This window comes from Somniosus microcephalus, chromosome 5, assembly GCF_052327205.1.
Source record: "Somniosus microcephalus isolate GS21.2 chromosome 5, FLI_Smic_1.0, whole genome shotgun sequence".
Lineage (NCBI taxonomy): Eukaryota > Metazoa > Chordata > Chondrichthyes > Squaliformes > Somniosidae > Somniosus > Somniosus microcephalus.
In genome coordinates, this window is record NC_140991.1 from 117087625 (window position 1) to 117101870 (window position 14246).

The 14246-nt window shown below is 41.7% G+C and overlaps 1 protein-coding gene across 10 annotated transcripts in view; it reads right to left on the reverse strand.

The window, feature by feature from the left end:
- The window catches only part of tns3 (tensin 3), a 532570-nt gene that overhangs the window by 193396 nt on the left and 324928 nt on the right, over positions 1–14246 (reverse strand). For all 10 annotated transcript variants that reach the window (XM_085988093.1, XM_085988094.1, XM_085988102.1 and 7 more), the window contains one exon: positions 13144–13266. In XM_085988093.1, the coding sequence (XP_085844219.1) occupies positions 13144–13266 (123 nt within the window). The remainder of the gene's footprint in view (positions 1–13143; positions 13267–14246) is intronic.

The window sequence follows — 14246 nt, forward strand, 5'->3', positions numbered from 1 at the left end:
TAGATTTAGTAATGAGTAATGAGCCAGATTTAGTTAACTGCCTAAAGGTGCATGAACATTTATCTAATAGCGATCACAATATGATTGAGTTCAAAGTAGTGCTTGAAAGAGAGAAACTTGAAACAGCTACTAAGATTCTATGGCCTAGAAATTCGGTGGGCTGCGCCACCAGTTAGCGCCCAAAGAGGGCACTTAGTGGGTTTAGCGCCACTGGCCATGCCTCCCGCAAAATTTAGCAGGGCAATAATGGCGGCGTTAGCCTGTAGCGCTGCGCCGCCACCGATGACGTCATCGGTGTGCGCAGCCCCCTGCTACCGCCCCGATCGCGAAATTTGGTAGCGCCCCCCCACTGTAATGCCGGTCGCAATTTGTGACCGGTTCAGGGGGGCCTACCTGCGGCGGTAGAGGCGCTAATTAAAGGAGAGGTGCGGGGCGGCCATTTTTTTTGCTGGCCGCCTGCCAGCACCTCTTTGCGCCGCCGCCCCCGGCCTCCTGAGCACCCCCCCCCCCCGGCGTTGTGCCGGCTGTGTCCCAAGAGCCCGGCACTTCTTCTCGGTGCCAGGCTCTTTTGCCGGCACTCGCGATCTCCGATCGCACCGCAGCAGGCCCCTCCCCTTTAAGGGGAGGAAGACCTGCAGTACCGCAGCGCGCCGTGCCGCAGCGTGTGGCTCTGCGGCACGTTGCGCTGCGATTTTCAGTTGCAGCGCCCCAAGAGGGATGCGGGGCGCCTCGAGCAGCGCCCCGCTTCCGTTTGGGGCGCTGAAACTGAATTTCCGACTGGCGCTCGCGGCTCCTTCCGGGGCGGTAATTCCGGCGCCCAGGCGAGACTGGCGCCCCAAGCGGGGCATCACTGAATTTCTAGGCCCATAGCTAGGTAAGGCTGACTTCAATGCGATGAGGCAGAGACTGTCCACAGTAATCTGGGCAAATCTGTTAATGGATAAAACGACAGATCATCAGTAGGTGGTGTTCAAAAAATAATTTAACATGTTGCAGAACCAGTTTATATCTCCGATGGGCAAGAGCTCTACTTGACAAAAAAAGGGGAAGAACGACTAAAGAGGTAAGGGACAGCATCAAACTAAAAGAAAAAGCATAGAAAAATGCAAAAAATAGTATGGATCCTGGCAAATAGGAAAGATACAAAGAACAGCCATGAGTGACAAAACAGATAGTAAGAGCTACAAAAAGGGAGTATGAAAAGAAACTTGCAAGGGATTTCAAAATGAACACAGCACTTTTTTTACAATTATATTAGTTAAAAGAGGGTGGTCAGGAGCAACGTGGGTCCCTTGAAAACCGATAATGCTGATACTGTCAATGATAATAAGAAAGTGGCGGGCATGTTGAATAATTGCTTTTTATCAGTATTTACAGTAGAGGAAAAGGATAGCATGCCAGAAATCCCAAAGAAACTAATATTGAATCAGGGACAGGGATTCACCAAAATTAATGTAAGCAAAATAACAGTAATGAAGAAAATAATGGCACTAAAGAGTGACAAATCCCCAGGGCCAGATGGTATCTATCCCAGGGTTTTAAAGGAAGTAGATGAGTACATAGCAAATGCCCTAACTATAGTCTTCCAAAGTTCTCTCAATTTAGGAACCGTTCCTTTAGATTGGAAAATTGAGCACGTCACTTCGCTAGTTAAGAATGGTGAGAGAGGGAAACCAGGGAATTATAGACCAGTTAGCCTAACATCTGTTGTCAGGAAATTACTAGAGTCTATAATTAAGGATAGGGTGACTGAATACCTTGAAAATTTTCGGCTGATCAGAGAGAGCCAGCATGGATTTGTAAAAGGTAGGTCATGCCTGACAAACCTGATTGAATTTTTTGAGGAGGTGACTAAAGTAGTGCACAAGGGAATGTCTATGGATGTTATTTATATGGACTTTCAGAAGGTATTTGATAAAGTCCCTCATAAGAGACTGTGAACTAAAATTGAAGCCCAAGGAATTGATGGCAAATTAATGACCTGGTTAAGAAATTGGCTAAGCGGCAGGAGACAGAGAGTAGGGATAATGGGTAGGTACTCTAATTGGCAGGATGTGATTAGTGGTGTCCCGCAAGGATCGGTGTTGCCTCAACTATTCACAGTATTTATTAATGACTTAGATGATGGGATAGAAAGCTACATATCCAAATTTTCCAATGACACAAAGATAGGTGGCATTGTAAATGGAAGCATAAAATTACAAAGAGATATTGATAGTTTAAGCAAATGGGAAAAACTGTGACAAATGGATTTCAATGTGGGCAAATGTGAGGTCATCCACTTTAGAACAGGGTACTTTCTAAATGGTGGAAAGCTAAAAACAGTGGAGGTCCAAAGAGACTTGGGGGTCCAAGTACATAGATCATTAAAATGAACAGGTACAGAAAATAATCAAAAAGGCTAATGTAAATGCTGGCCTTTATATCTAGAGGACTAGAATACAAAGGGGTAGAAGTCATGCCTATGCTATACAAAGCCCTGGTTAGACCACACCAGGAGTACTGTGAGCAGTTCTGGGCACCACACCTTAGGAAGGATAGATTGGCCTTAGAGGGAGTGCAGCATAAGTTTACCAGAATGATACCCGGAGTCCAAGTGTTAAATTACAAAGAAAGATTACACAAACTAGGGTTGTATTCCATGGAATTTAGAAGGTTAAGGGGTGATTTGATCAAAGTTTTCAAGATATTAAGAGGAACTGATAGGGTAGATAGAGAGGAACTATGTTCGCCGGTTGCGGAGGCTGGGACTGGGGACACAGTCTAAAAATTAGAGCCAGACCTTTCAGGAGTGAAATTAGGAAACACTTCTACACACAAAGGGTGGTAGACATTTTGGAACTCTCTTCCGCAAACAGCAACTGGTGCTAGATCAATTGTTAATTTTAAATCTGAGATTTATAGATTTTTGTTAACCAAAGGTATTAAGGGCTATGGGCCAAAGGCGGATATATGGAGTAAAGCCACAGAGCAACCATGATCTCATTGAATGGCCGAACAGGCTCGAAGGGCTGAATGGCCTACTCCTGTTCCTATGTGACCAGCACTCCAGCTATCCTCGCCAGGGCCCCCATTTTGCACATGGGCTGGTTATGCAGATTTAGTGTCTTGTTTCCACTCAGCTGCAGCTTGATCCGGTTTCAGAGATAGCATATTTGGTGAGCCTAGTACATCTGTCACTGCTGTTGACCCAGGGAGAGCGCAAGAAACACAGGACCTGGCTTGATTAAGAAACTACTCTCCTAATTTTTATTTAAACGAGTTTTTATTGTTACAAGTTTTAGAATTTTGATTGCATCACACATCCAGCAATACAAATATTTTCCAATTGTACTTCAAATCTCCTATTATAAAAATTTTGGTTCAACAAAAACCACTTCTTGGCAAACTTTCTTCCAGATTCAAATACTTCCAACATGGATTTGTGGCTTTCTGGAACACACAGAACTTGAGGTGTAGTATTTTCAAAATCATTATAAAGGGCAAGAATGAGAAAATAAAAAACTCTGTTAAAAAAATGCAAAAGATTTTAAACAACAACATTACACGCATCAATTTATGATTTAGAGCAGGCAAGTCCTTACACCCAGTCTTAACCAGGTGCGTGATATCTCAGTTCAAGTGTTTGGAAATCTGTGGCATGTTGCCAAATATGTTCTTGTTGAATAGATGTGTTCTATGCATGTTGTCTTGTAACAGGTAATGACAGTAATAATGAATATAAGAAGGCAGTCCAGCATTCCAGGAAAAGCTGATCTATCATCATGGCATTTCCTTATGTGCATGAGCAGTTCCCCATTCAATGCAACTTAATTATTAAATAGGATTATCATGCTGCCAACATTTTATTTGCCCTCTTATCAAGTAACTATTCCATTTACTGTAGATGGTTTATTCTCTCTCAAACTGACACTAGTTGCAAAAACAGATGGAAGACTGCAATGGGAAATTCTTTGGAGCTGGAAGACTTTCATGTCACCGAAGAACAGTGGACAGCATCGCCATTTTTTTGAAGAGGTAACAGAGAGAGAAGACAAGGGTAATGCAGCAGATGCAATTTATCTAGATTTCCAAAAGGCCTTCGATAAGATACCCCTTAATAGACTGATGAACAAGGTCAGAGAATGCGGAGTCAGGGGACAAGTAGCAGAATAGATAGCTAGCTGGCTTCAAGACAGAAAGCAGAGAGTAGGGGTAAGGGGTAGCTATTCACAGTGGCAGAAGGTGGGTAGTGGTGTTCCACCAGGATCAGTGCTAGGACCACTGTTGTTCACAATTTACATTAACGATTTAGACTTTGGAATCAAAAACACAATTTCTAAATTTGCGGATGACACCAAATTAGGGGTGATAGCCAATACTGAGGAGGACTGCAACAAATTACAGGAGGACATTAATAAACTTGCTGAATGGGCATATAATTGGCAAATTAAGTTCAATGTGAGGTATTACATTTTGGTAGGAAGAATAGGAGGTCACTTATTACTTGGAGGGTGCGAGTCTAGGTGAGGTGGAGGAACAAAGGGATCTCGGAGTGCAAATACGCAAATCACTAAAAGTTGCGACGCAGGTTAGCAAGGCCATAAAAAAAGCAAACCAAGCACTTGGGTTTATTTCTAGAGGGATAGAATTGAAAAGTAGGGAAGTTATGCTAAACCTGTATCAAACCTTGGTTAGACCACACTTATACTGCATGCAGTTCTGGTCGCCATATTATAAAAAGGATATAGAGGCACTGGAGAGGGTGCAGAGAAGATTTACAATAATTATACCAGAAATGCAAGGGTATACATATCAGGAAAGGATGAACAGGCTGGGTCTATTTTCTCTTGAAAAAAGGCTGAGGGGTGATCTAATAGAGGTCTTTAAAATTCTGAAAGGTTTTGAGTGGATACAGAATGTTTCCACTTGTGGGGAAGAGCATAACTAGAGGCCATCAATATAAGATAGTCACCAAGAAATCCAATAGGGAATTCAGAAGAAACTTCTTTACCCAGAGAGTGGCGAGAATGTGGAACTCACTACCACAGGGAGTGGTTGAAGCGAATACTATAGATGCATTTAAGGGGAGACTAGACAAGCATATGAGGGAGAAGGGAATAGAGGGTTATGCTGATAGAGTTAGATGAGCAAAGACGGGAAGAGGCTCGAGTGGAGCATAAACGCCAGCATGGACTGGTTGGGTCGAATGGCCTGTTTCTGTGCAGTATATCCTATGCATCATTCACCAGCTCTCTATCACATGGATTGTGATGACGGGTGGATAAGATAGGTCTGGGGGAAAATAAAATTGAAATTCAAGAAAACACAGGCTCTCAGTTTATTCTTTGTCCCCTTCCTCACCGGTAGACTGGGGTAGATTTTGGGCGAGTGCTGGTAGCCTATGGTACATTGCCAAACAGCCATTCTTCATATGTGAGCCTTGACAGTGAAGTATCAGAAGGCTATTCAGCTGTGAGGCATCACAGCAGAGCTCAATTGTGTCCTCACTCAACACGAACACACTTTCTAGCAGAGGTCACAAAGTCACAATCCAGCTGACCTTTTATCCCTTCCTTAGCACAAAGACACTGTAGCCGATTGTAGCACCCTGACTGCTGTTGAGTCCAGGCACCAACCAGGAACTTTCCTGACTTGCACTATTTTATTCTTTGATGTGGTTTGTACTCCTGCATGATTTATTTTTCATTTGTGCACGTTATAAACTTTGTAGATGTTGAAGAGAAAGGAGCAATAGCATGAAGTGCCCACATTCATATTTTAATCTTTTGTTTTAATTGGGCACACAAGGAACTATGCGCTATCTTTAATTGGGGGGTGAAACAGAATGCATGCACACACACACAAAAGATTTGGCATAGTCACAGCACTGCATATAACTAATACAAAAAGAAAATACTGCAGATGTTGGACATCTGAAATAAAAACAGAAAATGCTAGAGATACTCAGCAGGTCAGGCAGCATCTGTGAAGAGAGAAACAGACTTAACGTTTCAGGTCGATGACCTTTCGGCAGAACTGGAAAAAAGCAGGAAATGGAACAGATTTTTAAGCAAGTGTAGTGGCTGGGAAAGGGGGGAGGGGATGAAAGAACAAAAGGGAAGGTCTGTGATAGGATAGAAGGCAGAAGAGGTTAAGAGATTAAGAGACATTTTGCCTTGAATATCTCAATGTTAACAGTTTCTCTCTTCATAGACGCTGCCTGACCTGCTGAGTATCTCCAGCATTTTCTGTTTTTACTGCAATAAAACTTATGGTCTCTGCAACTTAGTGTTCCATGCACTGCCTTAGCCAGCTGACCAATTATCCAACTGTATCTCATCTAACTTCACTACATTTTCCAACTTCAGTAATATCGGAGAAGGGAGTTTAAAATTTAAATCAGACGGCACAACTGCTATCTTCAGAGGTCCAGGTGGTGACAAAAATCAGACGCAACTCAAGAAGAGGAGGGGGTGGGGCAGCGGACAGTTTAATTGCAGAGATCCCATGAAAGCCAATACAAAACAATGGATAATAGATTGCTGTAGCAGACATTAGAACAGGAGATGGAGCATTTGCGTTGAAAGATTATTCCTAAGATATTACTGTTGGGGAACATATAGGGATTGCACATCTTGTGAAAGGTTGCACCTCTAGTAACGTCATTGACTTGAAAATCTCACATCTAAGATTTGACCCATGAGTCCATTACCAACTCTGTCTTTTAGCATAAAATTCCTCCAGGAATCAGGTGATTCACATTGTGTCCCCACTGTCCCAAGGCATTCAACGTGGTGTGCACTGGCAATTAATTTAAAAATTGCTCACAATATAATAGGAAAGCAACTACAACCATGCAGAAGCTACCTTTTTTGATGCCTACATGTCTTCCCTAAGTGCAAACTTGGGCACATAATCGAAACTAACATTTTAGAGTACTATGGGTGTACAGTATCCTTGGTGGTGCTGCCCTTCAGATGAGATGTTAAATTGAGACCCTATCTGCCTGTTCTGCTGGTTCAAGTAGATGTTCAAGATTCTATAGCGCTTTTCAACAAAAAAGGGGAATTCTACCAGTGTCTTGAACATTGTTCTCCCAATGTACACCACAAAAAACAGATTCACCTTACTGCAATTTGTGGGACCTTGCTGTGTGTAAAATGGCTTCAGCATTTGCCTACTTAATAACAGTCACAGCTCTTGAAAGTAATTCACTGTATATGAAATATTCTGAGACATTTCTGAGATAGGTAATAAAAGCATTATATAAATAGATCAAGAAATGGAAAATGGAATGGGACAAAATTCAAAAGGAGACTGCAGGACAGAAAAAGTCAGAACAAAAAACAGCAACTCTACAGAAAGGAAAAAAAGCTATTTAAAAAAATTAATAAAATGGAATTTACTGTGAAACTGCATCAGTGATCAGTCACATCATACAAAAGCAGAATACTGCAGATGCTGTAAATCTGAAATGAAAGCAGAAAATGTTGGAAATACTCAGCAGGGCAGGCAGCATCTGTGAAGAGAGTCCTACTCAGGTCGCCGCACTTACCTCTTTTTTCAGTACATTAAGCCCACTGACTCTAATAGCTACCTTGATTACACTTCCTCCAACCCAGCTTCCTGTAAGGACTCTATTCCATTCTCCCAGTTTCTCCGCCTCAGTCACATCTGTTCTGATGATGCCACCTTCTAGACCAGTGCTTCCAATATTTCTTCCTTTTCTCTTGACCGTGTCCGTTCCATATCCTGCACTTCTGCTCTCACCCCTTCCCCTCCCACTTTGAACCTCGATAGGGTTCTCCTTGTCCTCACCTTTCACCCCACCAGCCTCCACATTCAACGGATCATCCTTCGCCATTTCCGTCACCTCCAACGTGATCCCAAACACATCTTCCCCTCCCCTTTCAGCATTCTGAAGGACCGCTCCCTCCGCGACACCATGATCCACTCTTCAATCACCCCCCAACACCTCTTCCCCTTCCCACGTCACCTTCCCATGCAAGCGCAGGAGATACAGCACCTGCCCTTTTACCTGCTCCCTTCCCACCGCCCAGGGCCCCAAACACTTCTTCCAGGTGAATCTGTAATTTAGTTGTACTACTTTCAATTTAGTATCCTGTATTCGCTGCGGTCTCCTCTACATTGAGAAGGTCAAATGCAGATTGGGTGATCGCTTTGTGGAACACCTCCGTTCAGTCCGCAAGCGTGACCCCGAGCTTCCACTCGCTTGTCATTTTAATTCTCTGCCCAACTTCCTCTCGGTCCTCGGCCTCATACACTGTTCTAATGAAGCCCAACGGGAGCTCGAGGAACAGCACCTCATCTTTCGATTAGGCATTTTACAGCCTTCCAGACTCACTGAGCTCAACAATTTCAGACCATAACCACTGTTCCCATTTTTTCCAGACAACAGTTGCTGGTAATGATTCTGCTCATCATGTACACCTCTTCTAGACCCATCTTTTGTTTCTTTTATTGTCCCATTACCACCCCCTTTGCCTTGCACCATCATCCCTTTTGTCTTTTAATCTCTCCTGCCTTCCACCCTATCACAGACCTTCCTTTTTTTGCTTTACTCCCCACACTTTCCCTGCCTCTGTACTTGCTTAAAACCTGTTACATCTCTAACTTTTTCCAGTTCTGATGAAAGATCATTGACCTGAAACGTGAACTCTCTCTCTCCACAGATGCTGCCTGACCCGCTGAGTATTTCCAGAATTTTCTGTTTTTATATCGGTCACATCATTGCATTTTGAACTAAAAATTCCAAAACTCATCCTATAATTTGGAACCAATCACTGTGGAATTCCTCTTGCTCAGGGCCAAAAATTCAGCAATGCATAACCTTTCAAGGAATGGCTCTTTCCTCCCAAAGCAAATTCAGTAAGTTGGAGGAGTTTGGAACAGCAGAAAGCAGATACTGCCCCTCAGGGTGCAAATGAAAAGCCTGAAGCTAAATAACTGGAGAAGCAGACCTTGTTTCCAAAATATTATTTTCCAACATTTCAGTTATTAGACGTATTTGGCAACAACTTTGATGCATTCAGCTCTGAAAGTTGTTGCCCTCCTGAAGACACACAAGACCGTATAAAATACACAAAGTAATGGCTAAATCTTTCTAAAGCTGTTTGTGTGCTGGCAAACAGTTGTTTTTAAAATTATGTTCAGTTCTTTCAAACGACGAGTATTTAACGGGAAAGTATTTAACCAAGCATTATTAATTGCCGTATACACACACCACTCCTAAGAAAACGTGTTAATTTTTGTATTGGATTTACAGCTCCACTTAAAGAATGCAACTATGAGACACTGATGCAGAGAAATGATCAGTGTGGGAATAGGGGAGGATTATGTGGCTCTTGCAAAGCTACCGAGAGAAAGCTTTAAAAGATTATATCTACAGTATTTCCTTTTAAGAGTTTTTACCTAACCCACTGTATATTGAAAGGAGAACAATGAGGAAGGATTACCTTTTTTCTAATAAATAAAAGACAGGCACTGAAAAAACAAGTTTGAAATTTAGGATTTAATATCTTAATGATAAACCCTCATTTGGGCGAGTACAGTGAAGCCCACATACAAGAACACCGTGACCTTTTATTTAATAGGTCATTCTACTCTGCTGAATATTCTTTTAATTTCAAGAACTGTGCACAAACAAGATGCTGTGCCAAGTGTTTGGAGCCCTGTGCTGTGACCACATCACTACAGTCACATTCTGTTCTGCAGCTGTGCTATCAAACGCTGTCGGTTGTGCAATAAAACTTCCAAAGCACTTTGACTCATTAAAAAATAAGTACCTGTTTTGTAATGAACCAAGATTCTTTGTAAAGTTTTATAGCACACCAACAGATTTGCAAATTGCATAGCATATGAAGGGTAGTGGAAATCTGGACACTGTCCCCCAAAAGGCTATGGATGCTGGGTCAATTGACATTTTGAAGACTTGAGATTGATACATTTTTGTCAGGTATGGGTATGAAGGGATATGGATCAAAGGCAGGTAAATGGGGCAGAAGTCCAAATCACCCATGATCTAATGGAATGGCAGAACAGGCTTGAGGGCCTGAATAGCCTACTCCTGTTCCTATGCTTCTGTTTCCTATGTAATTAATATCATTGAGGATCCAATGGTTAAAATTAATGTCACTGCCAACTGGATTTCTCACTTGGCAGGAGATTTGTTTGTGACTGAACTAATGAGATATGCTTCTCCCAGTGCCCTGCTGCAGGAAGGCAGTTCACAAAGTAGTGCTAAACCATACAGACTAGAAGGTTTCAGGCCCAATTACTAGCCTGTGCTCAATTAGCTAGACTCAACTGGGGTGGCTATATGATTGCTACAGTTGATCGCAGCATCCTTGGCCAAGGACTGGGGTGGGTAGGAGGGGATGGGCGGAAATCAGCTTGGGTTCTCACAAATGATCAACATTCAGAGACCCCAACTGGAAAGGGTGTATATATAGAGATTGTGAGGAGAGGATCAAGCTTGACTGGGGTGCCTGTTTTGTTGAATAATTTGCCAACATTCACTGTGTGGACTTAGACAGGACGAATACCCATTTGGGCAAGTGTGGAACTGAACCCCAACATGAATTTCACCTTTGAGAGAGAAGGATATAAAATTGCCAAAAAAGGGTTGCAATAAAGTAACTGAGCAAACTTTTTGTTTTAAAAGTTCTGAGTCTTTTCTCATTAACCGGTCAAATACTTAGTCACTGAAAAAGAGCTGAAGGAACAGCAATGTTTTTTGTAATCTTTAGAAAGGAAGAGATCACACAACAAGCTACCGAAGATTTTCTTTTAACTTTTTTTTGAAGTGTAAAAAGCAGGATACACACTGACCGTGGTTACATCGACCAGAAACTTAACTGGACCAGCCACATAAATACTGTGGCAACAAGAGCAGGTCAGAGGCAAGGTATTCTGCGGCGAGCGTCTCACCTCCTGACTCCCCAAAGCCTTTCCACCATCTACAAGGCACCAGTAAGGAGTGTGATGGAATACTCTCCACTTGCCTGGATGAGTGCAGCTCCAGCAACACTCAAGAAGCTCGACACCATCCAAGACAAAGCAGCCTGCTTGATTGGGACCCCATCCACCACCTTAAACATTCACTCCCTCCACCTCCGGCGTACCGTGGCTGCAGTGTGTACCATCTACAAGATGCACTGCAGTAACTCACCAAGGCTTCTTCGGCAGCACCTCTCAAACCCGCGACGTCCTCCACCTAGAATGATAAGGGCAGCAGGCGCATGGGAACACCACCACCTCCAAGCTCCCTTCCAAGTTACACACCATCCTGACTTAGAAGTATATTGCCGATCCTTCATTGTTGCTGGGTCAAAATCCTGGAACTCCCTACCTAACAGCACTGCGGGAGTACCTTCACCACTCGGACTGCAGCAGTTCAAGAAGGCGGCTCACCACCACCTTCTCAAGGGCAATTAGGGATGGGCAATAAATGCTGGCCTTGCCAGCGACGCCCACATCCCATAAAAAAACAAATAAAAAAACATTTTTTAAATTATTGTGAATAGCCAAGATATTATTCTACCAGGAAACAAAATACAATGATATTAAACCTTCATTTATGCTGAAATCTTTTGTCTTTTAACAGAATAAACAACCGATGCAGAAAGTAACTGATGAGCAAATGAGACAGTCATCTCTTAGCCATAATCTGACTGATGCAAATACTGGCCCGCACCAGTGGTCATAAGCGGCTCCTTTGGACAAAGCTGTCACTGCAGCACTGGCACAACAAAAGTAGTATAACTACAGCATCAATCTGTGCTGAGAAACACCGTTCCAGGTCTTCGAAATATGGTAAAACTCTCGGAAATAGAGCAAGAATAAACAAGAGCGAAATTGCAAGCAAAATGTTGATGGTCTAAAACATTTTGTCGCTGGTTTCACTGGTTAACATTTTTTTAATTTCACATTTAGTAATATGACCCATTTTGGAAAACTTAAATGTGCTATCACATACAATACTTTACATCCTGTATATATAATCCTCAACCTCAATTGGCTTGTAGGAGCCAAAAAAAGAAAGATAAACATAACTGATTTTTGAAGGTTTTGTCCTGCTCTCCTGGCTGGTAATTCATGTTGGGATACAGTTGCACAATTGCTGGCAGCTCAGAAGTACTTTACCTAAAGGTCATTCTTTATGAGCCGCGACATTCGATTACTCCAAATTTAAAGACGTCCTTATCCAATCTCCAAACATGTGTGCCTTCTGGCATAACAACCGAGGCAAGAAGCTGGTCCACGTTTCTTGCTCTTTGCCTGACGACACTGAAGTCAGTCATGGTGCCCCCCCCCCCGCCCCCAGCTCTCTGCTGCCCCAGTTGAGACCAGCTAACTCAGAACAGACTCGTGGTCAAAGGAACCCTTCTGGAAAATAGAGTTTAGTAAACAACACAAATTGCATTTATCCACTGGAGAAGATTCTTCAATTTAAATTTGAACGAGGACTGGGTGATATATTAGGTGAAGGCAATTATTCTTTCATGTCTGAGACCTGGGTTCAAGGACAGCAAAGAGTGATGAGTTAAACTTCCTCTGTCTCTCTCTCTGGCATCTGTAAAGACCCAACAGGAAATAAGATTGTGTTATCTCAAATCAGTTTTTGTAGTTATAGGTTCCCAACACAACCCTACTCACAATTTGTCACTAATTGGCACTAACTTTACAATCTTATTTCAAAGTGGTCACAAGAATGGCTGAGGTGCTTTTCTGAGGTTGTGATTGAGGCAATATTGTTAAAATAGCGTAAAGGAAACGTTATTTTGCATCCAACCATGCTGTATTTGACCTGGGAGTAGTTGATGTAAAACAGTGACAACAAAAAGTCCAGAAGAAAATCCATTGCCCAGCACTAATATCCCTCAGCTGTCAAGTACGACTGCACGATTGAGAGGTTGTTTTTCTATTTTCAAACCAGTCATGTTTATAATCTTTGAATGATATTGCAAATTCAAAATAAAATACCAGAAAATTATTTTTGTTTCATGACAGAAAATGTCTATTTTGAAAGCAGTGAAGGCCCTTCAGATATTCAAAGAACTAAATCAGACAAAAGACCAAGTTCTACAAAACAAAATGATTACACGTTAATCAAACAGACTTAAAAGAAAACCTGCTTACTCTGCAATGTATAACTACCACGTGAAGTGGGTCACTGTTCAGCCACGTCTCCATTGATTTGCATATGGTACACATCTTATCTAGAGGCGGCGCATGAAGGTCAGGCCAACCTACATCCATCACCTGAAACAAGAAACAAATTTTCATTTTTCTAAGGGCCAATGACACACCTCTGGTACAGCGTTCATTAAAGTTATGTGCCTCATTTTAAAACAAAACTTCATTTAAATACCAAGAAGATTCGAAGAGTTGAATCTCAAATTAGTAAAAACAAATGCATACAAATGTGTCCTAAAACTGGCTTTCACAGGAGAACTGGCAATGTAATGTTTGCAGAGTATGAACACTTTTAATAGACTTGGCAACATACAGAATAATATAATTACCAGACTGCATTTCATTGTGGCTTTGGATATATATATATATATGTAAGAACTTTCTCAAAATTTGAAGTAATAAATCAAAGATAAATGTATTTTTTCCTCTTAACCATTTTGCAACTAGAACCATTACTTTCAATGGGATCGCAGTTTTTTATTTTAGCCATTTTGCTTGGAAAAAGGTTATTTTAACTTGCACCCCCATTTGTATGGACAAAGTTAAGTGAACCTTTTTCCACCTAAAATAGAAAAAATGTCCATGTATTCCCAATGAAAGTGATGGAAATTCCTAAAACATGTGGTTTTAACCAACTTGATCACCCATTGAAAATAACGGAAATTTCTGAAATTCTTAGAAGGGAAAGGGTAAAAGTCAGTGGAACAAGGGGACTATTAAAGTTATGATGAAAGGTTGATGAAGTTGGGCTGTTACTCACAGGAAAACAGGAAAAATTTGAGGTGACTTTTAGAAGTCTTAAAGATTAAGGAAATTGATAAAGTTGATCCAGAAAAATTGTTTACAGGGATGAAGGGTTCAAAAATGATGAGACATCATTTACAAAACAGAAAGTTTGCAATAAATAAAGAATTCAAACACAAATAATTCACACTAAGGTTAACAGACATATGGAATACGTTACCATGAAAGACCATTAAAGCAAATAATATAAATGATAACAAGATGTGTTTTGGGAGAAAGAAAGGAAGCGAGTGATACGTGAG